At 46.6% G+C, this 27,863-nt stretch overlaps 1 protein-coding gene across 1 annotated transcript in view; it reads left to right on the top strand.

Moving 5' to 3' along the window:
- Nucleotides 1–27,863, top strand: part of NRG2 (neuregulin 2) — a 151,325-nt gene that overhangs the window by 95,398 nt on the left and 28,064 nt on the right. The window contains exons 3-4 of the mRNA XM_042887207.1: nt 9,161–9,279; nt 22,641–22,761. Coding sequence (XP_042743141.1) covers nt 9,161–9,279; nt 22,641–22,761 — 240 coding nt within the window. The remainder of the gene's footprint in view (nt 1–9,160; nt 9,280–22,640; nt 22,762–27,863) is intronic.

Raw genomic sequence — 27,863 nt, 5'->3', positions numbered from 1 at the left:
CAAACTGTAAAGCTGAGAAAAGAAGACTTTCTAGATGGTGATTAATGCACAAAAACTGGGGCTTGCACCTGGCTCCAATTAGAGGTAAGATTGGTCTCAAGGTAATCCTTTGCTCTTTCTTACAGTTAAGAGTAGAGTGAGGCTTCCAAAGGCCTAAACCTGAACACTGGGAAGGGACTTTCATGGGAAAAGCACAAAAGACAAAAATCTTCACAGACCATGTGACACCTGCCCAGGTGCATGTGATCATTTATTTAAAAATTTGATCCAAAGCCCTAACTGACTTGTCTGCTGCAGCCAGGCAAAAGAAGCCGTGCCCTGGAGGAGGAGGTGTTGTCCATAGCATGTCCCTTGGCCATGTGAATCCTGTGCAGAAGTGGGCACAGCTTTGGATTTGATTCTGTACCTGCAGCTCTGTGGTTCTTAGATGACATGTGAAGGATTAGGATAGGAGACAAGAACATAACAGCATGAAGTGGCTCATGCCCTTACCACTGTTTGCCTCACTTTCCTTCCTGCAAAATGGAGCTTCCCTGTGTGTGTAAAGAGCCTCAGCATCTCTAGCTAGAAAGATGAACTGAAGCCCTCCTAGATGCGATCGAGTTTTTATCCAATTCTACCGCCCTTCCTAGAGTTGAAGAGTAAGGGAAATATGAGTTATAAGGACAAGAGGAGCAGTTAACTGTATGTCACTCTTCAGCTTTTCCATCAATCCTCTTTCCTCTTGTTTTTCAAACTCAGTTTGACAAACTTTCTGATGCCATCTAACAAGGGAGGTTTTTGTTTTTGTTTTTGTTTTTCTTCTTTTTTTTCCAATGGGTATTTGCTGGAGGGAGGGGAACAATTCTGATTCCTCCCTTCTGAACTGTGTGTTCCATCTGTAATTAGTAACAGGCTGGGGCAAGCCCGGCTTGCACAGAGAGGAAATTTCTCGTTAAGGTGGAAGAAATTATTGGCTGGACTTTTATCTCCTGCTCAATTTAAATAAAGCACAGTAGATAGGGACCTTGAGAAATTACCCAGAAAGAACTGCATTCCATAGTGAAAGTAAAGCTTAGTGACTGGCCCACCCCTTCCGAGCTGCCAAAGGGCCAGCATCTCCTGTGAATGCACCTGAGAGGGATCGAGGTGCCAAGAAGTGAAGGTTGAGTTTTGACTCTCGAACTGTCCTGGCACGTGGTCAAACGACAGCTCCGGAGGGAGGCAGGGGACTTTCTTTGTGCTGACGTGTAGGGACACTACCCAACTTCAGGGTGCATCGGGGCTCTACCCCGAAACATGCACATTGTGGGCTGAAATCAGAGGGATGTGGTCTGAGAGCCTGGCAGCCTGCTTGCTGTCCTTACAGCCTCTTCTCTTTGTGTGCTCTCTTACCAAGAGAGATCGCTGGGTGATACAGTAGGCGTATCATTAGATTGGAGTGGGCTGGCAGTTCAGTTTGGGACAGGCTGACCATATGACATCCCTTGGGAGTAGTGTCCTACTTTCAGTATCACCAGGAATCCCTATTGTTAGCCTGTAAGTGGAGCCAAGGGATACCCTGCTCTCCTGTTTCTGTACAGTAGTCCCCGAGGCAATGCTAGCTGGGGCAGATTCATTGCTGGGGTCTTCCTTGTAGAGCTCCCTGCTGTAGATTATTCCCCACCCACAATGAATGGGGCTGTGGTCTTCCCTGCGCAGCTCACTGCTCTGGAATGAAGGCAAAAAATAATAATAATGCCAAAGCAGCAGGGGAAAGAGAGTGCCAATAAAGATAAATGATTTCCTAATTAAGCCTGGAGACAAGGAGGGGCAAAGAGAACTGTTGAAGCCTTGTGGGAGCCAGAATGAGCCCAAGCAGGCTATACCACCACTCTGGCAGGGGTCTTCAGCCTGACATTTTTAAACAAAGGAAAAAGCTCACTTGACAATGGATCTTGCAAGAACAATTCCAGATGCCTTAAAGCTAAGACTCTTCTTGAGCACCGGTGTTGTTATAATCACCAGGGGAGCTTCTCTCTTGCTAACTCTCACGATGTCATTATAAGTCCCCAATACTTGGGATTTGGTTTAGCTGCTGATGGCACTTTATTGGAGGGTGTGTGAAAGAGAGTATCTCCTTTGTTTGCCTGTTTTTTGTTTTAAAGGAGATGATGGACATCATTTTGGCCAACGCACCTGGGACTCAACCAGGGAACTTGAGAACTGAAAGGAGAAGCAGTTGGGTCTTGAGCTAGAACAATACACAAAGCCTGCAAGTTGGGGCTCATGAGAGATTCAGGGAATGGGCATTCAATCAAGCATGAGTGAGTTATAGTGACTAACAAGTTATGGCCAGATGCTGAGCGGCTTCAGTTGATGATGTATGCAAACATAGGCATGGAAGGAAGCTTACGTGCCTGAAATTTTGTCTCTTCTTTTCCAGTGATGTTGGCTGGTTAAAAAAAAAATAATTATCTCCCTATCTAATCTTAGTCCCTTGCAGCTGCACAGTGACACGACTTAGGCTGGAACACTCTCATTGAAACATCAATTGAAATCCCATTCACCCAGCTTAATGCTTTACCTGGCATCTGGGGAAGAAGGGCTGGGGTGGTGGCAGTGGACACAGGCAGTTCATCTAGGGTAGCACACTGTATGCCCACGGTCGTGAATTTGTTTGGTTCTCCTTATACGTCGTGGATCAGGCACTGGCAAGGATCCGTGGCACATGCTAACTGCAGAAAAAAAAGACTTAAGAAGAAATGAATGATGATCCAAGTGCTCCAGACTCAGAAAGGAGCCTCAAAACTGTAACTGAATCTCTTGTACAACCCTGTGTAATATAATAATGATACATTTCACAGAGGTTTTGAAGGAGTCTGTCCATCCAAAGCTGCTGTTCCATGCTGCTTTTCCATGTCCTTATGTCTGTTCCTGAGAGGCATGCATTTCTCTTATCTAAGTACTTCCAGCCTAGCTTTGCTCGTCTCCATTCCTGTGCTCAGAGAAGGGCTTCCACCAAAGACTGCTGCTTTTAATATGGCACCTCTCCTCCTACCTCCCCTGATTTAAAACTGTCTGGTTTTGCTTTAAAGGCTCTATCTGGCCTTTCTCCCATGTCTGGCAATCCCTGACATTTTAGTCCTACCTCTGAATTGCCCATCCTATCAGCTTCCATCTAACATGTGATACACTTCCAAGTGAGGACCTCTGTGCTTTCCCCCCAAAAGCACCAACCCTTTCTTCTGCTCCCAGCTACAGAAATAGCTGTAGTTCTGTTGCTGATGTAGTGAGGCCTCTGCATACTGTCCTAAGTGCATCCCTACCTGAGGTTTACTGTCTATTTAGATATTTGCTTTTTAAAGAGGGAGGTTCTATGTTTGTGAGGTCCCTGCTCCTGGGAGGCTGCTAGCACACATGTGAGATGTCATAGCAAAGAGGGAAAGAGCTGAGCTGCTCCATGATCTATATTCTCCCAAAAGGAATTCAAACCCTGCCACTGGGGTTTGAGGAAAATTCTTCAAAATATCCATGGGATGGATCGATTGCCATGAATTCCAGGACAAGAAATCCAAGGGAATCCTCTGTGACATGAGAGGGTTCATCAGCCTTAACCAAAACTGTGTTTTTGTGTATGTTTTGCCTTCATGCTCTGGCAGCTGCCGCAGACTTGCCAGCACAAGGGCAATGGCACACAGAGGTTTGTGTGCTCTCTTACCAAGAGAGATTGCTGGGTGATACAGTAGGCGTATCATTAGATTGGAGTGGGCTGGCAGTTCAGTTTGGGACAGGCTGACCATATGACATCCCTTGGGAGTAGTGTCCTACTTTCAGTATCACCAGGAAGGTCTCTCAGCTGAGTGACCACAAATCCGCTCTGGCCATGTGGTTGGATTTCACTGCCCCAGCTGCTCTGCACCTTTTCACGGTGCCCAGACAGCCATGGCAGTATGGAGATGCAGCCCAGTGCTGAATGGGAGGATGGAGGGGATTGCACAAGTGACCCTGCTCTTTGGATTGTACTTATTGATCTTCTCCCCTTTTGCTGACGCTGTGTGACCCAGGAGGGACTCCAGCTCTCAGATCAGTGTCAGTGTCAGCTCTGCAGAGTGAGGACTGGTCGAGTCTTCCTTTTAAAATCAGCCTGCCCCAAGCCTGGGCACAGAGAGAGAACAACACTGCTGAGCAGAGAAGGGGCAAATCTGCTTTTCAGGTTAGAACAGCACTTTAATGTTGGGGGACAGGGGTAGGAGAGATCAGGCAAAGGGGGTCTGGGGATGGTTGGTCCTGCCCTGGGCCCCCACAAGGACATCTTTCACTTCTCCCATGGTCCCAGCAGTCAAACCACGAGCAGGGCAGGTGATGGTGTGAGGGAAGGTGGAAGGAGGACTTTGCCACTACAGGAGAGATGGAAGCTGAGCTGAGAAGTCTGAACCTCCCTTTTCTTACCCATCTTATTTGATTGCTTTGCTTGAGGGTTGCTTTTTTTTTCACCCTTTCTCATTCACTGTTTTTAAAGTTAATCCTGAACTAGCCAGATCTTGCCCTAGAGTTCACAGCATCCAGCACAGCTATGTGTTCTCAGGCACCACAAGCACAGCCAGCTTACCCAGTTCTGTTGTGCTGCTCTGTAACTGAGGGCAGGGGAGAGCTTGGGGCTGTTTCCATCTGGCTGTGCAGGCAAGAGCATGGTCCTGGCTGCCTCTTCTGCCTGTCTGGCAGAGCTGCTTTGCCGTGGCCATCCTTGGTCTGCTTCACATTGCAGTGAACTCTTCTACCTGATTTTCTCATGCTTCTTGCTGGGGAAGATGAATGTGTTTCCTGAGACAGGGACACTGAGAGTCCCTGCTCAGGCCAGCAGAGTGACTGATGGTGGGCTGTTGCCAGATGGTGCTTTGGGACTGTAAGCTGGAGGGCTGGATGGTGTGAATCTTCTTGCGAGCCATAAACCCGCTTTCTCAGAGCAAATTCACCACTGTGCAGAGTGCCGGCACAGCACACAGGCACCACTGAATCACTGGCAGTGTGGAGCAGTGCATGGGGCACAGTGCCGGCCCCTGTGCTCTCTGCAGCACTGCTGTGCTGCCTGCCTGCCTGGCTGTTCGGAGAGGAAAGGAGTTAATAGGTAACCACGGCAGTCTATTAAATGCCCTTTGTGAGAGGCACACCTGAGAATATCCTTTTCCTAGGATCTCACGTGTTTTTACTATGGACGGTTTTCATTGACAATGTAGAGGCCAAATAAGGCGTCGTCTTCCAGTTCTCTTCACTAGCTGAATCCTTGGCTTTTTTATAACTTCTGTGTTAGCTCTTCTATTTTTAGAAGACTCATAAAATACTACAATAGTAATAATCCGAGAGCTATTTTTGCCCTGCACCATGCAGAAGCAGTTGAGCTCACGCAGGGCTCACCGAGTCCCCACAGATCAGTGTCCGCAGGCAGCGTGGGCACCCAGGTGCACAGCTCTGTGATGAAGGGGCCTGGGAAGAAGGTCCGGTTTCCACTTGGCAGCAGGGAGGAAGAGAAAGGCGATTCAAGCTAACCGAAGTGCTGGTGGAAACATGAGTCCTGTCACAAAAAGTTCCTCCCTGGGCAGAATGAAGCGCCTGTTTCTTTTCCTCTCTCTGTACAGGAGGCCTTGGGGCCCAAGCTCATATTTCGGTGTCTAACTCTGAGATGTCTAAATTACGGCCAATGAGGCCACCCTTCCTGGCCAGGATTTACCAGGATCTTTGTGTAGGTCTCAGCCGAGGGCTGATCTCCCTGCCTCCCATTGTAGTCTGCAGATTGGCACTTCAAACTGCCCTCTGGGGGACTTGTTCTCTTGGCTGGAAAGGTATTTTGGGGATCCTGTTCTGGCCAGGCTGAAGGGCTCCTTGTGGATTCCATCCCCCAGGGCTTGCGGACAACCTATTCTCCATGGCTCACTCCTCCATTGGCACTACAGGAGATAATTAGTGCGTGGCTAAGTCATATGTGCTGAGGGTCAGAAAATACAATGAGGCAGATTTTTCCCTGGAGTACAGAAATGTCAACAGTGTTACGCTGCACTGAAATGATGGCATCTGTCAGTGACCCCAGCCCTTTCACTGAACAAACAGCCTGTGGCAGTGCCTTCCTCCAGAAGAATGGCATCGTCTGGCAGCCAGGCACCTCGGGAGGAGCGCGGCAGGGCTGTCCCAGGAGCCAGCATCCCCAGGGAGCACAGCCCTGAAGGGCAGCAGGGGACAGGGAACTGTGGAAGGTTCCTCCTGGAGCTGTTACTTGGCACTTCTTTACAAACACACCTCGGCCATCAAAGAAGCAAAATGTCTGCCCTCCAGGCAACAGGAGGAAGAATGCAAACTTGCAAAACCAATTTCCTAAGCAGCTTTGAGGTATTTCAGAAGCATGTGAAAGTAGTAAAAAGGAACAGAGACGGACTGCTCATCTTTCTCTCTGCCACGCACAAGTCACGTAAGACCTAATCTCACTCACATCTTCAGTGGAGTTCATCTTGTGAAGAGTCATTAGTCATGGTTTCAAACTAAAAGAGGGGAGACTTAGATTAGATATAAGGAAACAGTTTTTTATACTGAGGGCGGTGAGGCACTGGCACGGGGTGCGCAGAGAGGTGGCGGTGCCCCGTCCCTGCAGGCAGCCAAGGTCTGGCTGGATGGGCTGTGAGCACTGATGGGCTGCGGGTGTCCCTGTGCTCTGCAAGGGCTTGGATTGGATGGCCTTCGGGGGTCCCTTCCACACAAACAGTTCTATGATTCTGTGATTCATGTGCTTTAAAAAGGTTCAGACTGGTGCTCTGAAGCAAGGTAATTCTCTGACTGTTTCAGGGCTTACTGGAAGAGAAAATTTCATTTTGCTGTGGCTATGCTCTACATTAAATCTCATCCTCTTCTGTACCTTTCATCCCTCTGCCCTAGGTCTCTTGCCCGACGTTATACTTTGTACTGTTGAGATCATTGGTCCCAAAAAAAGCTCTTGATTTTTCTAAGGGGATCTTGCAATCCGGGAGAGATTCAACAAGCTGCGTTAGAAAATAACAATAATCTCCTTTGACAGTACAACAGTTTTGTGCATTAAAACAAAATAATCCTCTTTGGTTTCACCTTGATATCGAGGTTCTATAAATACTAGCACTGCTTTATATTCTGCTCATGTTCTCCTCCAGTTCCAGGTAAAAGACCATGTCTCTCATCCTGTTACTGGAGATGAATCTGTCAAGTATGACCCCTTTCATTAGCCTTTTGTGTCACTAAATAACTTACTAATTTGTATATTTGGAATTTAAAAACCTTTATCTGAAAATGATCACGGACATGGGAGATACAGAGTGGATTTTTCCAGTTACTGCACGCGGCAAAACGTGCTGTGCATCTGAGATCACAGTGCAGCCAATAATCATTAGAGTAACTGTTGTCTGGCAGCTGCAGGCAGCCTGTTTGTTAACGCTTTCAGCTTTCAGGACCTGGCCTTGACCCTTCCCTGACTGTTCCTACACCTGCCTCTGTGGAGGGAGAGGGGAATGGGGTCCTGCACTGGTTTCCACAGCCCCACAGGGCCAAAGCCCATCATCCAGTGGCTGTCATACCTCCCCAGAGTCTGTACATCAGCCTGTTGGATTAGACCCCCACATTCGAGCATGTTGGCCCATATAACTGGCTTTGCACTGTGGAGTAGTGGAGACCTAGGATTAGTGGAATTCAGGAGACACACTGTCAACATTCATTTTAAAATTGTTCCACATGGGGCCAAAACTCTTGTAATTGAACGTTTGACCACATCCTGCAGAACAGGGCATTGCCTGTATCCTGGGAGCTGTACCAAATCATCTCAAGTGCTTTTCATTTGCTAACACAGCAAGTGAGATGTTCACTCCGTGTCCTTGCACCATGGCTCCCAGTAGAGCAACACGTCAGGGTGTTGAAGAGATTTCAGTGCGCTTCTGTGAAGGACTTTCTATGGAAAATCATTTGCACAGTCCAAAGTCCTTCCTAGATGACATATGCAATGTTGCAAATATTTCCAGACATAACGGTTTTCCACATTAGAGGAATATTGCCTTCAGCAACGTAGGCCAGTGGGACCTCTTTTTAAATCTGCCAGTGCTTCCAAGCTTGTCTGTCAAGTGATTGTACGACACAGACCTGAGATAAGAACTTGGGGTAGCAAGCAGAGGGAGATGTTCTCACCAAAGAGAGCATAGGGTGTTTTTTGATAAGCTATCTAAACCAGAAGGAAATGTAAAACAGAGGGTCTGATCAGGGATTTCCCCTGTGGTCTCATGAGTGGTCTTTGGTGTGTGTTGAAGGCTGATTGATCTCTGTTGAACTATTTAACAAAGGGTTTTGCCTTGTCATCAGAGAGACATCCTGGAGAATGAGACATGAGCCAGATGGAGGGAAAGGCGATGGTCTTTTCCTGTACCACCACAGAGCCCCGTGCAGCTCCCATTCCCACAAAGCACACAGCATGGGTTGTTAGGCCAGGTGAGCAGTCATCACCTACATCATCTTCTGATCTTCCTAGGTGCTTCTGGCCAATAAGATGATCACGTGGATGTCAGCCTGACACAATGCAGTCTGTGTATTTGGGGGAGACAAAATGCTTGCCCCGTTTGCCCAGAGAAAGCTACAAGATAGTTGTTTAGCTCAAACCTCAGGGCTTTGGTTTGCAGGCTGGAATGCATGGGTACATTGCCCCATGACCATAGCATGGGGGGTTGAGTGTGCAGCACAGCTGGACATGGCAAGGGAGGCAGCTGAGCTGCTTGTCTTCCTTGCTAAGGTGCAGAACGTGCTGCTCCTCTCCTTCCTGCAGTCAGATCTTGGTGTTCTTCAGGAAAGTGGCCTTTCTCTGGTGCAGGTCTGTGTGCTGGGGAGTTGGGGTCTTGGGTTCAACCCCTCACAAGACTTCTTGACTTTTCATATATGGCCTTCCTGAGAATGGGAGCAGATGTCAGACCAAACTGTGGCATCAGGCTAAGAGCAGTGGGTTCAAAGAGAGATGGTCAGTTAGGAAATGACAATGGCTGTGATTCCTGGGAAGGGTCTCATTTAAATCCTGATCAGCTGGTGAGATCAGGCAGACCGTCTCCTGCAGAAGGGGTAACTTATCAGGCAGTGTAGCAGGGCCAGGAATGGTTATCAATTCATGAAGATGGTTAGCAATTGAGTAAGAAATGTCTGCTATACTTTCCAACAGAAAGATTTCCAGACTGCAGTTCAACAAGGTGAAGCTGGAAGATGCTGGGGAGTACAGCTGCGAAGCGGAGAACGTTTTAGGGAAAGACACCGCAAAAGGCAGCCTGAATGTGAGAAGTGGTAAGTGAAGAAGTCAGTAAATGTCTTGAGCCATTTGTCATTCAAGCAGAAAGCGGGAGGTTCTGCAGGTGATCTGTCTTGTATTTTGTTTCATGCTTTCAGGATATCAAGTAAAACAATCTTGGGAGATAAGAAAAATGAAGCTTAGCATAAATGTTTATCTTAGTTATCTGTCACTGGCAATGTGGTTCATTTACATTTTAAATAAACTTACAGTCTACGTATTTTTTAAAAAGGGCAAGGAAGAAAGAAAGCTGGTGGGCTTGATGTTTTATTTTTTTAAAGATTTTCTGAGAAGCAAAACACACCAGAAGACAAGTAATTAAACCATAGCTTTGTGATGAGTGAAGTTGCTTCTGGTTTTCATCCTAGAATGTGTGCTCCATCTCTTAGAGCTCAGTGGATGGAGTCTGAGGTTAGGTGGTTTTATTATTATCTTGGTCATTGTAATTATATTGCTTAACATGATGGTTTGGATGCTCCCTCCAGCTCTGAAAGTCCCTGCAGTGGTTGCCAGAAGCCGGGAGGGTGTGAGCAGGGGAGGGATGGCTGCTGTGAGCTCTGTTGCCTCAGCTCTTCTTCCTGCCGTCAATGGCCGCTGCGGGAGGCCTGGCTCTGCCATGTGGCCCTTTGGCACAGTCCAGTTTCACTGCTGCTGTGCTCTCAATAATACTGGTCACATGTGATGGAAGGTGCCTTTTTTCCCACTGCTTTCTGGCATTGTTTTCGGTATTAACCTTTGCCTCAGCAAGGTCTGCAGTCCCAAATGTTTTGTGAGGCTGGAATACTGCATACTCCCCCTCAGTTTTGCTCCTGCACAAAGCCAGTGCTCGTAATGCCTGGGGAAGGCAGCCCATGCTCAGATCTGGAAAGTTAGCCTTGCTTCTTTCCGATCATGACAGGGAAAGTGTCCAGAGCAAGCCAACAGAGGCAGTGCCTCTTCTTTTCTCTGACTCATGCTCTGGCTGTCCCATCGTGGTATGAACAGCTCTGTTGGGCTGGGAGCCGTGTGTACCACCCTCTGTGTGCAGCACAGACAGTGCCTGCTGCCACAGCCCTGCACACCTCCTCCACTTCTCCAGCCCTTGCAGAAGAGGAAGACTGATGGAGCAGTGCCCACTGCATCATCGTGCATGCTGCTCACAGCTCTTGGGCAATGCGCATCAGGCTGCAGCAGCTCCCAGATGTAACTCTTCCTGTCTGGCCAGGGCAGGAGCAGGTGACTCTCACTCGTGCTGCAGGGAGTGCAAGGACACACTTGAGTTGCCCAGTAATGGTTTGAGAGTACAAAAGCAATCAGAGACACAAAAATCACTTTTACCTGGTGGGAGATGCAGGCTGCAAGGGGCTGCAGATCCAGTAAATAGAAGATAGCTTGGTGTGCCCTGCTTGTGGTGGGGTCTTGATGAATCTGTTCTCTAAGCAGCCTTGAAAATCTACCTTTGGCTTTTGAGCTGAGCTGCATGCACAGCTCGCTGCTGCTGGCAGGAGAGCAGGTGTTTGCAATTAAAAGTTAGTTGTGGTCCTTTGCAAAGGTAAATAGGATGTTGTTGATCACTGTAGGCTTTTGCCTCTCTGCTGCTTGCTTGTGCCCTTCTGTTGCTTGTCCCTGGAGCTCCTCAGGGCAGAGCACCATTCATCTGTGCCTGTGCACTCGCATATGGAATCCTCCTCTTTCCTTCCACAATGTCCATACTGCTGGGCCTTCCTGGGGCCTGGGAAGCTTTCCTCACCTCACTTCTGCACACTCCTTTCTTCTGTGATACCTTTCAATAGAAAGCTTCCCAAGATATCTGCTTGTCTCTGAACCCACATATGCTCTTCTGTCCCTGCCTGCATTACTCTTTGAGCTTTTTCTGACTACATCTCAACTCTGCTCTGTACAACCCTACAAGTTGACAGCAATTAATCAGAGGTGCATAATCTCCCTCTCCTCGAAGCCTCCCTCTTTTCCTGAAGCTCACTCCAGCTATTGCTGCTTCTAGTTGTTCAGCTTCTCTATTCAACTTTATCACTGCTGCCCCATCCCTGGAGACAGGGTCCTTTGGAGGGTGGAGGCTCCTGAGCCCCCCGGGTCCTGGCTGGCAGAGATGCTCACACACAAGGCCCTTGTGTCTGTGGATGGGGATGTCTCTGCTGACAAGCATTTCTCAGCCTGATGAGGCAGAGTTGCTGTTGCAAAGTACTCATTGCTGTATTCTATTCCACTACAACTTTTCAGCCTTTATCACTTGCAGAAAGAACCACTTTAGTCCCATATATCTGACTCAAATCACTGAAAATGCCACACTGAAAAGAGATTTTCCTTAGAAAGAGAGTGGCTGCAGTGCCATGGCCCTTTATCTCTTAGAAAATGCCCATTGGCCAAACCCAGCAGCTTATTCCTCCTCTGCAATTCTGGAATTTCCACAAAATACCCAGCTTGAAAATAGAAGCTTTCCCTTTGAAAAGCTTTGGAAGGCTGTCGGTTTCTGAGGAAATGCTTCTGGGTTTCATCAAAATCTGCTGTGCTTTGGTGCTCTTTTCAGATTTTTATTACTCTGAGGTAAATTAGACGCTTTCTTAGAAGAATGTCCCATTTCCTCTCTATTGGTAGAGTAATATTGGCATCACAAGTGCGAATGAGAGCATAGCTGAGATGTGACAGTTTCAGGCTCTTTTTCCTCAGAAAATTACTAGGCAGCTCCTTGACTAATGCCCCACCACCTCCTTTGCTAAGAACTCTGGGAAAACTTTAACTTTCCCTACAAACCTTTTTGCTTCCCTTCTATTTCCCTTTTCTTAGTGGCCTCACCATCTTGCCTTCACACAGCATTGCCTCCTGGTGCTTTCTTCTCCCTGACTCTGGCTGTCAGGAGGGGCTTTGATCCAGAAGGGGCTTTTGCTGACAGCTGCCTTAGTGGCTGTGGACAGTGGACTTTCCCAGCCTCTTGCACTGTAAAGAGGTAATCACTACATGTGCTGGGCTCCCACGCTGCCTTTGGCCTTGGCCTTCATCTCTTTCCAGCTCCTCCATTCCTTGTAAGAGCATTCCTTTTTGTCACAGAGCTGCCAGTACAGGGTGGAGGCTTGCCATCATGAGCCCATCTCGACTTTTCTTCAGCTCCACATTTTTCTCACTGTTCTGCTGTGCTCTTTGCACTCTCACAGCTGTTAGGGCAATGAAAACCTGTGGTGGTTTCACTCATCGTACACCCAGTGAACCCTGAGCCCTTTCTGTCTTTTTATCGTGGTGTAAGTCCCCTTATCACAAGGGGACCGACTTGCGCTGTGCCATCCCCCTGCAGGGACAAGTGTTTGTCTGCCTCTCCCCCAGTGATCCATCTGAGCATCCCCTCACCAGTACTAACGTGTCAGCAGCCTCCCCAGCCCGTTCCGCCAGCAGCACCTGCCCTCGTTCTCCTCCCTGCATAGCTAAGCCCAATCTTCTCTGTTCGAATTAGATATTTTGTTCACTACTTTCTTACCTTAATTTCCCCAGGAACAACGAAAGCACCACAAGTTTTACCAGCCTCAGAAACTAAAATAGTTGTTATGGAAGAAGAGTGTAAGTACCTTTCCCCCCCCACTCCCATACAGCTTCTTTCCCCTTATTTGTTTTGTTTTTATGAGACAAATTGCATAAATGCTTGATTGCCTCCTGGAATCTTCCTTAATTGCTACTCCTCTTTCATTTCTCCCAAAGCCCTGATCTTCCACTAAATCTTTCAAAATATGATTTATATTGCTGTGTCCATCTTGGAGAGGGAGAGGTTAATAGCTACTGCAACGGTAGTTTGAAGAACACACTACTTAAAATTGGGGGTGGATTTTAAGTCTCTGCAGCTCTTCCAGTGCATGGATTTATTGATACTTCTAAGATGTGCTTGTTGCAATCTTTGGTTTACAGATTTATTTTATTTAAACTTTTTGGATCTAGGTGAAAAAAAAAACAAACAAAGCAGGCTCCAGGAAATATTAGAAAAGAGACATAAGGGCATAAGAATATGTCAAAAGGAAGAGCCAGAAAATACAGCTGCTCACTGCTGCACATTATTTCTTGAGTTTCCAGAAAACAAGAGAAGATTTCCCAAAATGTTTGATTTGATGTGATTTGATTTGGTGGAACTACTTCTCAACGCTCCCTCGGATTTAGTTGTCGTGAGTGCAGTAGAAAATAGGCACAAATGAAAATGAAAGCGTGGAGCAGTGTATGCAAGTGTAGCTGGGAGCCAGGCTGTTGGCTTGTCTCCTCATGGGACGCAGTGCTTGTGAGCCCCTCGCTGCTCGGGGCACCGCAGCTCGCAGGGAGCATCAGCACGCTGGACAGCCCGCCGGGCGCCTGTGCAAAGGCGAGCCGAGCGCCGAGCGGGCATTGCCGCGTCTGTGCTGCATCGCCTTCCCAGCTGCTGAGCGGACAGTGCAGCTGGCTGCACCTCTGTGGTGACAGTTCCGCTTTCCAGATTTTATGGGAACTTCTTCTATTTGGAAAGCTCCGTTTTTATGATTTTAAAGGAAACCTGATTCTGAAAGCTTTTCTGCTTAGAAGACTATGCTTAGCATTTGACCAGCAGATTGAGGGAGGTGATTCTGCCCCTCAACTCTGCTCTTGTGAGACCCCACCTGGAGCACTGCTTCCAGTTCTGGTCCTCAGCAGAAGAAGGATGTGGAGCTGTTGGAGCAGATCCAGGGGAGGGCCACAAAGCAATCAGGGGGCTGGAGTTCCTCCCCTACAAGGACAGGCAGCGAGAGCTGGGACTCTTTAATCTGGAGAAGAGAAGGCTCTGGGGGGACCTTATAGCAGCCTTCCAGTACCTGAAGGGGCCTATAGGAAATGGGAGGGACTTTCATAAGGGCAGGTAGAGACAGGATGAGGGGAAATGGCTTTAAAATGGAAGAGGTTAGATTTAGACCAGATATTAGGAAGAAATTCTTTCCTGTGGGACACTGGAAGAAGTTACCAGAGAGGCTTTGCCCCCACACTGGAAACATCCAAGGCCAGGCTGGATGGGGCTGTGAGCAGCCTGGGTTAGAGGGAGGTGGCCCTGCCTATGGCAGGAGGTTGGAACTAGGTGATCTGAAAGGCCTCTTCCAACTCAGACCTTTCTGTGATTCTATAATTCTATGATTCTACAATTCTGTAATTCTATGATTTGCTCTTTCATTGTTCTTGGCCTTCCACTACACTGGTCACATCACGCTGGGATGTGGCAGTACTGATGCAATGACTGTACCATCTTTCCCCAGGATTTTTCCTTTGTGCTCATCAGCGTAGGTCCATACAGTGCATTTTCATCACATTATATATGTGCTCATTACAGTGAAAGCAAAATTTCAGCAATAGAATGGAGACGTGCAAAAATGCCCTGTGACCTGCACGGAACTTTCTCCTTTGGAAGAACTTTTTTCCTTTGCTCTCTCAGTATGGTAATGCCTGCTTGGCTGTCTGCATTTTTCTTACTGATACGAAGAGATGGTAAAGTCTTCAGACATAAAGTTGTAATCAACTATTTCCTTTACATTCTTTCTTATGCTCTCTCTCAACTTTTAAGCTAATAACACATTATCACTGATTTTCATGCATGATCACTGCTGGTCTATCACAGAGCTGCATGTGTCTAACATATGGGGAAGTAATGAAGATGTTGTGAGTTCTGACTATCTGGAAGGATGATAAGTATCTCATTCTTATACACTTCATGCATTTACTGTACATGTCTATATTCAAAAGCTTGTCTGTAGTCCCAGGTTTTCTCACCTCATTTTTTCACTTAAATGTTGAATGAAATCCACTGGATTTTAAACACTATCTTAGGACAGCACTATGTGAACTGGAGTTTGGTGATAGCTGTAGTTCCTTGGGAGGGGAGCGTGCCATGTGCAGGCAGCTTGGGCACATTGCTGCCTTTCTGCCCATATTTCCCCTTTGGAGTATTGTTTAGCCTGTTAAATACTGTTAGATACCACCTTGTAAGTGTAACTGCCAGCAAATCCTGCTTCCCTCCTCTTCAACAATGTCTGCAGACCTCTGGTTGCTGCTGCACACTTGGCACAAGGCAAGCTCAGATGCCTTGACAGGACTTGAAACACAACCCACATCTCCAAGCTGTTCTGTTCTTGGCTAATGTTCTTCTCTGGAAGTCTGTTGTTTGTCCTACTGCTTTCCATCTCAACATCTTCCCCTGGCTAGCTGGCACTTGACATGAAGCTACTAAGTGCATGGGAGCAAACCTGTACCATCAGTTCTTAGAAATGTCGTTATGATGGCGTACGTGGGATCTCTTCCCCAGCTGCTGTTCCCTTTGCTGCATGCAGCCTGCAGCAGGGCCCCTGACTCCCTTTGGCAGGGCACTGGTTGGCATGGGTCTCATAGATCTCATGATGGTAAAGAGAAACCCAGGCATCTCATGATGTTTTCTGTTTTCCGCTGTAAAGACAATCCTGATATTAGTGTGGATTTGGGACTAAAGCCAGCAAACTCAAGTGATCTGGATTCAAATCTGCCTTGCATCCCAGTAGAGCTCATGTGGGGGCAACAGTATAGTTGGGGGAAGTACTATACCCACTGTGGGGTATATGCATGCGGCACCACTCCTTCAGTGGTGTAACACCTTCAGGTGAGAGCCATTTAGCAGGTGTAACAAGCTCTGCCATGGGGTATGATGTGAGTTGGCCTGGTCACAGAGGCGTAGTGTCAATCTTAAGCAGCTTTAGTTCACATAGTCAAGCTAGACTCTGAAGGCCAGATTCCAAAGGGAAATCTCTGTTGTCTGAGAGATTGCTTCTGTGATGTTATGTATTTTGCCACGATACAGCTGTCTTTCCCCTTTTCTGAATATATACTTATGTCTGTGTGTTGCTAGAGCATCCACAGAGATGCTTGCTTAAAAAAGTAGCCTTGTCCATCATGAAAAAGTGTTAAATAAGACACGTTGTCTTGTGTTTGTCACAGGCTAAGGTTGTGCATTGGGTGGCTGCAATGGCTCAGCTCACAAGCAGGAACTTTTAGGGATGGGGTAACTTGATCGTGTGTCATGATGAAGAGAGAAACATCCTTTATAGTCATTCCAACATGCAGAGTATTCAAAATGGTAATGTGATCCTGTCACTGTGCAGCATGAAGCAGCCAGACAAGGTTCTGGAGTCTGTGGCTACAGACCTGCGTGGTAAACAGAATAGGAATCATTATCAAAGTTCAGAAACATTCTAACAGATACAAAATGGAATAAAGAGCAATCTGTAAAGCATTCTGAGATGTAAAGTCTATGCAGGATAAAGATACTAAAACTTTACCCACGTTTCATTTCCAGAAGGTGGTAATTTTGAAGTCTCTGAAAAGGGCAGGTAACTTCTTTTGCTCATTTTCTGCTACTGGGCTCTCCTCTAATCCCTTTCCTTGACTTGGACAAACAGGTGAACTCTTAAGCATTAAAGGCGTATAGGCTGGGTGCAGGAAGTGCAGTTTGGATATCAGCAGACAGTGATGGACAGGTGCTCTAAGACAACATTGCAGCATCTGGGCCACTATCCGGATCATCTGGCTGAATGCTTTCCCTTTGCTAGCCTGCGTGGGATAGGCAGTGTTTGCTTGGCCATCTAATTTCACTTCACTGATGCTCTGCAGCACAGTGAGGTTTGGGAGCAGGTGACAGGAAGATGGAGACAGAGCAAGAGAGGCAGTGCTGAGTTGTGCTGATGGACATGTGATGTACTTGGGTGAAAGCTGGGCTCTGCGGATTGAATTGCAGGGTTTGTAATTCAACCACTCCCTTAAGTTCCTTTAAAGATCATCTGGAAGGGTAGGTGAAACAGCCATTCTTTCTCCAATTAAGTCCACTTCTCTGTGCATCTTGCTGATGTCACTGGACTTAATTTGGACTCATTCAGTCTCTCCTATTTGCTGCCTTCTCCAATGGTTGGGGAATTCTTTCAGTACTTCTCTCTCCCAAGTGAGATAAACCTGGTGGGCTGCCACAATTACAGTGGCTCAGTGGTGTCTTTTCTCAGGTGTGGTTTGCAAGTCACTGATTGAAGCATTGATTGATTGATCAGTCACTGATCTGATTGAAGCAAAACTTGAGCATCTACCACAGTAAGATGTGCTGAGTAAATAAAATTCAGTCAATTTTCCTCATGCTCCTTCAAGGCCTGTCTGGCAGGTCTTTACTGGATAGCCATGGCAGATCTGCATGACGATTGTGAGGTCAATAGCTATTCACCCCACGTCAGTCCGGTCTAAAGGCACTGTACTCTTCTAGAGTATTGAGCCAAACACAAGCATGGTGCTGTCAGTTTGGGGCGGAAGGGTGTCCAGCCTGCTCGGGGCACGGCTGGAGCAGATAAAAGCTGCTCTGCCAAGAATCATGCGGACAGACCAGATGTCAGATTAGACTAAAATAAGACCTGGTGCGGCCTTTGCTTAAAAGCCTAAATTTAGAGTCCAGAGCCGGAGGTGTGGTTGGTCATTGAATGAAGCCTGCACGTATGCAGGCACGGTACTGTGAGGAGGATGTGCCGGAGATCTCACTGTCGATCTTCAGAGCTGTGCTATGTCTGTGTTGTGTTAGATCACATTCATTGCTTATTTTGCACAGCGTATTTCTGAAGTAACCGTTCTGCCCGCTGCTGAAGGTGTGACGTTGAGACAGGCCATTACGATTCTAAGGGCACAGAAGGGAAGTCCATCTGTGAAAAGTAAAGCGTGGGTTGGAAGCTGACATCCCCTTGAAGAAGTAAGGCAGTATGGCCAGCCTTTGGAGAAGGAGGCTGTGTACCAGGGGATCTGCCTGGTGGTCTGACTCCATCCTGTCACACTGCTTCTCTTCTTGGGCTTAAGCTGCCCAGCCTGCAAAGCATTTGTGCTGGCACTAGCCCCGCTTTTTCAGTTGTTGAGCAGATCTCCTCACTAAAGTATCATGTTGCTGCCATTATAATTGATGATGGAGATTTGGAAAAATAAAATCACGTGGTGCTAAAACATAGAGAAAAACATACAGAAAAGCTTAGGAAGAGCTACTTCATAAAACTGGAGAGGTCAGCTGGGAGAAGCAGCTGGTGGGGTTTTGATTATGCAGGACTTCATCCCTCAGAAACAGGCAGTCCCTTGGTGCTTCTAAGTCTTTAAACTTGTTACGCAGTGACACGTGTGGACAGTCCATACAGAACATGTGCCTGTGTGGTTTTGATCAGCCGTATCTGTTGCTCTCAGGTGATTGTACTGAAGTCTGGCATTTGTATTTTTGGGTGAACTTCTGGTCTGGCTTTTGATGCTCGTGATCCCCACAGGAGATGGGAAGGCAATTTGAGCAGGATCTATTTCAAAAAAATGCAGGAGTAGATGCTGGAACATTTCCAAATGAATAAATGCACAGGAACACAAAGGAGCAGAATTTTTATGAGCTCTAGAGTCACTGATCCATTGCCAGGCAAGTCCCGGTCTGTGCAAGCCCTTCTGATTTTACGTACAGATAGCAGCAATGAGCATCCAGAGTCCATTCACTTCTAGTGAGAGAAGAGAGCGCTGTACCAACTGTACAAAAATCTGCCACCGAGAGAATGGTTAGGATCAACAGTCCCTCCGTGTATTCATCAGCATAAATCATGGATTTAGTGTGGCTCACTCTAGGATTACACTGCTACAGCTGAGGAATAGGTTGCCAGACACCTTCTCAGCCATGTTTCCCTGACAAGGAGTTGGATGAACTAGGTAGAGAGGAACCTCAGCAATTCTGTGTTTTATCAGTAAGTACATGAGGCATATACAGAGCAGGCAATTTGTATACACTGTCTGACCAGCTGAGTTCATCTGTCTAACTGAATGTCTAAATATTGAGAGAGTAAAGTGTCTGTACTCCATGAACTCACTAGTCAACATTATTTAAAAAAAAGAGTAGTGAAACTATCTCTGTTTCCCTGCTTTCCTCGACAGTAGCTGGAGTTTGTGAAAAATTAACTATAATTTATAGTCCAGGCTGCATTAATTAACCCTTTGGAGACTGAAGGCAGAATATTTCACTTGATTCCTCAGAACACCCTGATGAGCTGACTGCAAAGCCTACACAGCATGCATGATATGAGTTGCATAAGATTCTTGTATAACTATTAATGTCCTTTCTGCTTGGAGAGGAGAGGAGAGGAGAGGAGAGGAGAGGAGAATCATTCACAATCCTATCAGTCAGAGGCAGCCCTCTTTGCCCATCCTCGCCTCCTTATCCCTCTCCTTTGCTTTCAGCCCCAGAACTGAGCCTGGCTGGAGACTTGCTGGGTGAGCTGCTCCAGGCTTTGCTCCACCTTGCCAGAGCTTTGTGACCAGTTGGCCTGTGTGCTCACAGAGGACCCTGCCTCAGGGCTTGCCATACTTATTCCCACTGGTCTCATTGTACCACTTCTTTTCTGCAGCATTTTTCATGCACACTCCATATTTCTTGCTCTTCATTTGTTGAAGTGCTTGGAGGAGGCAGCTGATACATGACTGATGTCACTGCGCAGATCCTTTCCTTTTCTCCCACTACCTTCACCCAGTCCCTTTTCACCCAGGTTGCAGCTAACATGCCATTTCTTGCTGCAAACCGCTCCCTGATCTACTCGGATCTCCACTTATTTCAATAACCTTATAACTTCCACATCCTTTGGAGTAGATGGGATTATGCTGGAAGCTGAATGAAGACCTCATTCTACCACACCAGTCAGTGGGGAGTAAAATCTGCCTGATCTGACACAGCAATGAAGGTGTTGTAGTTGCAGAAAGTCTCCCTGGGTCACGAGGCACACCTGAGAGATGTTTGGAGCAGAGGTGAATGCATGACTGCAGATAAACTGCACATGGAACTCACTTTGCTGACATCAGTTACTGAGTTGCAGATGACTCAGGAGCAGGTATTTGCAAAGGTATTTCCAGTGGCTCAGGCTGAGGAGGAAATACAGTTACACACAAAGAACAGTGATGGAATGCTTGTGAGTCTGTGAATTATCCTGCTAGTGTGGTGGAAACCCACTGAAATCCCCTTTGTCTCCATGCTTCATGCTTCAAGCCCAGGGGGGCTGCACTGCAAACCAGATGTGATTACATTTTCTGAGCAAGACATTTTGTTTCTCGCTGCTCCTGCTCCCTGGATTGGCAGGTTCCTCACTAACTGTTCTTAGCTTCTGGCCCCATGGGCATGAGGTCCTGGCCTCAGCAATATCCCAGAGCAGTCAAGCCCCTTTGGAGGCTCTGCACTCACTGTTCCCATGGAGGACTGAGATGTCAGGGTTATTATCAATAAGGGTCTGCATTCAGTAGGTCTAATCTCAAAATGGACATTGGGAATTATGAGCCCTGTGTGCATCCCTGGGCCACACTTTACCTGCAGTTCTGGTCTTGTCATCTCCAACAGGAAAAGTAGAAATAAAGATGGCACAAAAAGGATTACAACAAAGTAACCTGTGTGTAGGAGGCTACTAAATCATTGTGCTCTAGCTGGCAAAGAAGATGCTGCCTGTGCCAGCAAAGCCACAGGTAGCACAGAGGAAATGTGTGGAAACGAACACTCTTTTCTTCTGGTGCAAGAGCTAGAAAGGGTCAGGTTTCAAAGAAGTAAATTGAGGTGTGCCTTTTCACACTGTGTACATAACACTGGAGTTCTTGTCACAAATAATGTGGATGCTACAAGATTAGATCTGTTCAAGCAGCAGCTAGACACATTCATAGAAGAGAAATCCATCACAGGCACTGCGGCTGACCTGATGGCCTTAGCTGCCCATCCTAGATGGCCAGAAGAAAACTGTCATTGCATGCTGATCTGCCCTTCCTTAAGCGTTGCCTATTTGTCAGACTCGTGTCGGGGCTATTGTTTGACCAGTAGAGCTCAGCTTTTGTTCTGACAGCAGCTTGCATTTCATGACACTCTTCTCAATCAAAACCTGAGCTGTCTACCTCTTTTTCGTAGCATTTGGAACATCTAGATTGTGAGAATATGATTTTGTGACTCAGTTTTAAAATACCTTGTGCTTTGCTGAAAGAAAAGACACGGGACTTGCAGAAAACGGGATTTAAGAAATAATGACTTTAACAAGGTGCTCTTAGGAGAACTGACCAACCGCCTCTTTTTCGGACAGACACAGCTCTTGTTGGGACATGCACAACTTGCACTTCCCGAGCCTCATTCATGTCAGTCTCTTTTCTAATTCTGTTTAAAAGAAGAAAATAGTTTATAATTGGATGAAAATCCTGTTATAATGCCAATCAGATGAATCTCTTGCTGGTCAGGACTGTAGTTCACTCTGGTGCTAAAACATCAATGCAGCATGGTGTTAAGTACTCAGCTGAAGGAGTGGCCTTGCAGTCTGTAGGTGCTATCCTTTAGAGCTCCCCCGTCCTCAACAAGCAGTTCCCCACAGGTCATGGAAATAATGTGCTGCTATAAAAATCATACAGGCTCATTACAAAGCCATTATGATGGTTTTGGTTTCTAGTTCCCATTAAACTGAATTGGAAGAGATCCCACTAAGATTAATTGGAAGGAAGAAGTGAATTTCCCTACAGAAGTTTGGGAGTCTTCATATTTCAGGGGTGTTTGCGGGGAATTCTTTGTGGTGTTGGTGGAATCATCTATCCTCAACTTCCGTTTTATTTGTGCCTTACACAGCAGGAAGGCCATGGATGCTTTTGGAAAAGCATCTGTACCCAGGGAAACTTGAGTCATGCTTACTTCCCCCTTCTTAGCACAGACTGGGACTGGCTGCCTTATCGTGTTTGGTCTCTAGAAGCAGAACCAGAGGCACTACAGAGACATGCTCAGAAATAGGGGCGGAAGAGTTGTTTCTATTTGCACTGGACCTGTTGTGGGCACAGTGAGGACATTTGCTTCATGAGCTGAGAAATCATTTCCTCTGGGAGATGTGGAGCAATCGAAGCATCCTCCTATCATTGAAGTGTCCTCTGCAGAATCTCTGGATCTTGGTCCAGCATTGTGATGCAAATCAGGCCTCAGCAGCATGCCACCTGGCCCTGTGATTCTGAGAATGCGTTGGGCTTCCTAGTGCTGGATTGCATGCACATGAAAAAGAAGGATGAAGGAGAGCTGGGAAAGGGCACTTCTCCACAAAGCTTACCAAAAGGATGATCTTGTCCTGACACGCTAGTAACTTGGAGGAGGGCAAGTCCTCAGCTGCCCACTCACTTCGCCACCTCTTCTGGGAAGAGTGAGGTCAAGTTGCAGCCCCAGCACCTGGAAAGGTGAACGTAGGTCTAAAGGCATGGGCTGAGGTCTGTAGCTCCAGGGTTTTTACTTTGGCAAGTGAGCTAATTAAAAATCATCTAAGAAAACAGAATTGTCCGACAAAGGAAATAACATTATATCCTTTTTGTGTTTGTGTGTTTGTGTTTTTTTTTTTTCCTGCAGTAACCACAACTCTCTCCTCCTGGTCTGGGCATGCTAGAAAATGCAACGAAACAGCCAAATCCTATTGTGTCAATGGAGGAGTATGCTACTACATCGAAGGGATTAATCAGCTGTCTTGCAAGTAAGTGAGTGTAGTTCTTGTGTCAACATGCAAATTACTTGGCTGTGGGAGAGGAGACTTCTGTGCAACTGCAGGAGAGGTAGCTCTGAAATTCTGGCAATTGCAGTTCAAGCTGTGCAGGTTCAGAATGGGAATCTAGAAGGTGAGGGAAGGGGAAGAAGGTTCCTGTTTTCTTTTTTGTGTGAGTGCCACTGCTGTTCCTGACGTCTCCTTTTCTTAGATGAATACACCTGTCCTGGCTGTTCCCTTTCTTCCCTTTTCCTCTGCAGCTTCAGGGAAGGTCAGGTCCCTGTGGTCTCCCTGAGCTGTGTCAGTGCTCCTTGCCCCCAGCTGACACCTCCTGTCCTCTGAGCAGAAGGACACAGCCACCTGAGGGGTGCCTGGCAGAGACTTGCCTTTTATCCCCCCCCAGTCTGCTTCTCATGGGCCCAGAAATGGGTTTAGCACACAGCTCTTCACTACTGTGTGCCTACCTGTGTAATGGGCTGTGGGGTTGTGTATTGTTACCCTTCAAATGCTAAAATCTGAAAGAACAGAAAAATAGCAAGGAGAAGCATTGTGTATACTTAAAATGAAATTTCTTGGTGGGATTAAAGTGGGGCTGCATAGTCTGAGGAATGTGGAACAGGATGTGAGAGTTTTTCACCTCTGGTTCAAACTTATCCCATTTAAAAAGCCCAACAGCATCTTGGTTCACCCTCCAAACCTGATGTGGATGAGAGCACAGTCTGATTCAGTGCTGGAGATGAATGTACCCAAGCCAGTGCACACCTCTGTCTGCCCCTGGGCTCCCACGGAGTAAGCCTGATCTGGTGCCCTGGGAGTGGGACTTGATGGCTTCTGCCCAGCCACTGAGTGAGGTGAGGCAGTGCCCAGCCTGGCTGCTGAGCTCAGGAGTTTTGTAGTCAGCATCAAAGCACAACAGGCCCCACTATGCCCAGCTTGGGGAAGCCCAGAGCTGATGGTTTTCTTCCAGACACCTCGGAGTGGAGAGGTTCTGCCGAAGATATTTACATCTGTGGATCTCAGCCTAGTCCCACTGCCACTACACGGTGTGATCCTTGCTAGACAACTTGCCTCCTCAGGCCTTGATGAATCTGAACAGAGCCATCATCTCTCCTGTAAGGGCTGTGAGCTGGACTACACTTAGCACAACTCCCCTCCACTCTTGGTACTCCACTGTTTTGGCAGGAGTAGGAAAAGCCATAACGCATTCTGCTGAGCTCCTGTGTTCTCACTTTCCAGTGAAGGATCAGGTATAGTGGGAAAGACATTGTATCAGCAGTTTCTCCCAGTTCTCCCAGGCTTAGCTCTTCTGACACAAAGGAGCTGCGTAGGACAGAGACCAGTTGCTGTGGTCCTCAACACTTTCCATGCGTGTGAGATGAGAGCAGCCCTTCTACACCAAAGACCTGTGTTTTAGGGTAGTTGTCACTGCCTTTGATGTCTCTGTGGCACTGTAAGTTCATTCTGACAGCATCCCCCACTGAAACATGAGGGAAGACGCAGACACTATTCTGGTATAGTGCAGCCCCATGAGGTCCCAATAATTCCAGTGTTCCCATGCTTGGGAGGGCTCAGCCTTTTGAGAGGAGTGTATGGTCCAACATCTCTCTCTGAGCAAAGTGCTGGTGCCAGAAACATAGATCTCAGGGCTATTTCTTCTTGAAAAAACTTGAATCCAGATAAGACTTTCAGATCAGATAAATTACTAATTATAGCAAGAGTTACCTGAGGCCCTGCCATGTGCAGATATAATCTTTAGGCTCTGTTATCCCTCATGAAGGATAGACATGGTAATTATGAAGTATCTTCAGCAGAAAGACTGATTTAACCAAGGTAATTCCTACCCTGTGAAGAAGCAGTCTACCTTCAAAAAGGGGCTGCTATGACAGCTGATGAGCTCAGTGACAAATTCCATCAAGGTTTTATGTGCCGTGCAAAACAGACGTAATTATCTCATGTAATTTGGAAGCCATAATTTCCTACTTGCAAATGGTAAAAAGATTTGTTTCTGATGGGTCCTGAGATACCAGTTGCTAAAACCAAATGGGAACTGAATTAGTGAATGTGGAAGGGCAGCAAATGCTAACTGAAAGAAGGTGCTTGAAGATCTGCACTGTCACTATTCATCTGCCAGCGAAGACAGTTCTGCCCAGGGGACCCAAGTGCTTTCCGTGCAGAGCAGTCATTTCTGATCCTACTTCTTGAGGAAATGTCTGGATGTTCATTCTTCTTTAGTGTTTCTGTCATCAAATCATAGACTGAAGATGAAAATCCTGGATTTTGAAGTGATACAATTTAGAGTTTCTGGGACTCCAGAAATGTATAATTATAGAGAAATGCAAAAGTGTTTGAACTTTTGAACATATGAACATTGCATTTCTCTTAAAATGACTTTCCTAATAACTTGGAGTATTCTTGTGAAGGCTGATGATGGATAAGATGACTTCAGTGTTGCCTGCCTGTGAACTAGCAAAGTAGCAAAGTGCTGAAATATTTCACAGCTTCCTTGTTGCACCAAGGCAAGAGGTCAGCTGCTGTGTGTGAAAGATGCAGTGGTTTGGATTCAGAAAGGAAGAAAGAGAAGGAGGAAAAGATGCAGGCTTTGACCTGCATTTCTCAACTCTGTAGCATGGGAGCCAACCATTGCTCTGAGATGTGGCCATGGAGGATGTCATCAGGTCCTTCTGCATACAGCCTCTTCAAGCGCCTTGGTACAGAGATCAGACAAGAGCCACGTGAGCCTCTTGAGCCAGCCATGACATATCTACCTGTACACTGTTCCCACTGTGCTATTCTGGTTAGAGTCATCGGAGCCTTGAGGGTCTTCTGGCACTGTATGCTGCCTTGCAGTGTTCCTTCACCAAGTGCTGAGGAGATTCCAGAATGCCTGGCCTTCGTGTGATACCACTGGTTTTTCACTGCGTTCAGAAGACAGAATTTTAATGAGTTCTTGTTCACTACCTGTCATCATTCTGTAATCAGAAGCAGATTTCATTGAAGATCCTTGCTGCTGTTGTTACGCCTGGCACTTTGGAGCAAAAAAAGAGCAGCTGGATTCTCAAATGATTTCTTCTGAAGCGGCTCATACTTATTTTGTTACAGATATTGCCTAAATTGGCAGCTAGCCTCTTAGTATTATTTTTTTAGCAGGCTTCCCAGAATTACATTCCTCTTGGTCTTTTAAATTCTAAGGAACAAACAGCAGCTCATCTTTTGCCTGCAAACTCACCTCCTCTCTCCCTTTTCAATACACTTCATCTAAACTTTGGATAATGCAGTTTCTTAACCAGGGAAAAGCCCAGAATGGCATTGGAGCTGTGCCAGGCAGTGTGTCTGTTTTGGATTGTGTGCTTGCATAAATCAGTCCTTAATTTGAAGTAAATTCTACACATGCCCATGTTAAAGGATACTCAAATGTGATACAAACTGTCTTTTTACGCATACTCTACAAACAGACCACCTGGAAGTTAGATGGGAGGAGTCTGATCTGCCTCGGATATTCTACAAATTTGAGGCATAAACCCAGAAATCTACTGAGCCACACACATACAGAATTGGTTCAACAGCCTTAGAAGATTAAAGAGCCCAGGCTCTTGTTGTCAGAAAAATGTCTTGACCTTTCTCCAGACCATTTTGCTCAGAGAGGCCTTAGAAGGTGTATGGACTGTTTTCTCACCGTAACAGCAGGGAAGCTGCGAGTTTGAGTAGAGCAAATTGCAGTGCCTGCAGAAGGGATGCACGCAAGCAATTTTCAAGAGCTGGGACAGAAATAGAGATGTTGTGTCCAACTGAACTCAGTGCTTGGGAAGGTTTGCGGCCTTTGACTGTGGGCCTGCCTCCATCCTGGAGCCTGTTGGGTTCTTGGCACAACTTGGAGCAGCTTGAGGCGGCTCTGAACTGTTATCACTGAGTGCCAGGTCCTACAGGATTGGGCTAGTGTATATGTCACAGCAGAAATACTCTTCTTCCCATTTAGTCTTGGCACAAATCATCTTCAGTTGGGGTCTTCTGAGCAGAGCAAAGAAACAAAGTCGACTCTGCTGCACAGCCCTCCTCTGCTACGTGATTCTTTGGTGTGTTTAATGCAGTTGAAGTGGCTGGTGGGGCAGGACGTTAGTGAACTGCGTAGGATTAAAAGACATAAAGAGCTTTGAGAGCAACCTCCACCCCCATGATCAGGCCGTACAGGTTGTGTTCGCAGGAGTCAGGTTGAAGGATTCCCAGATGCTGACTTTCTGGGTGTGGGCTGTCTACATTTAACAAAATTACATGTTCACTGAAGAGCTCGCAGTGTTGAGCTAGGGGTGAAAATCACCACATACTATTCCAAGTCTCCAAACCAGCCAGGACTAGTTCATTATGCTTTGTATACCATTTATCCTGGGTAATGAGATCAGGTACCTTTTTGTGTTCAAGTGGTCATTCTATGCGTCCAGTTCAATGCATTCCCTTTAATGCGCATGTAACTATAGCAGACCCCTGAGAACATTCAGAGCGTGGAAGCTGATCCTTCAACAGCAAGGCTCAGTGAAGACAACAGTGTTGATCCCACTGAGCTCCCACAGCTCGGTTGGAAGTGCGCTGCACTGTCTTCACGGAGGCTAGAAGTGGATGTTCCTGTGGTTTGGACTCTGTATACAGCAAACATGCCTTGATTAGATAAGATAAGATATATTAGATAAGATAATAAATGCTCTGGATAAGGCCTCTGCATTTATTCTGGTTGCTTTCTTTTCTACTCATTAGTGGTCTTGTGGAGTCCAAGTGTTTTGTGGCTCTCTAAGAGCCTGATATCTGGGACTGGTCAGGGGACAATGACAGAACTGTCTTCTTTTTCTGCCCTTTGCACAAATAAACAACATGCTTGAGACATTTCTTCATTTCCTTTTATCAGTGCATTGTGTCCTTCTGCTACAGCTTCTCCTTATCTTGTTATTTTGATGCACCTGCTTCTTTATTTTTTTGTAGCACAGATTGCATTATGAGAGCTACCACATTTGGCATAAATGAGGGTGTAAAGGAAATGGAGCAACGCTTGCAAGATTTAGGTCAACAGCTGTGCTCCCAGCATGAATATTATTTTAATTATTTGTTTG

The sequence above is a fragment of the Lagopus leucura genome, unplaced genomic scaffold, assembly GCF_019238085.1.
Source record: "Lagopus leucura isolate 7727_CA_CO unplaced genomic scaffold, USGS_WTPT01 Super-Scaffold_100075, whole genome shotgun sequence".
Lineage (NCBI taxonomy): Eukaryota > Metazoa > Chordata > Aves > Galliformes > Phasianidae > Lagopus > Lagopus leucura.
The sequence above is the reverse complement of the archived record's forward strand: the minus strand, read 5'-3'. Positions and strand labels throughout refer to the sequence as shown.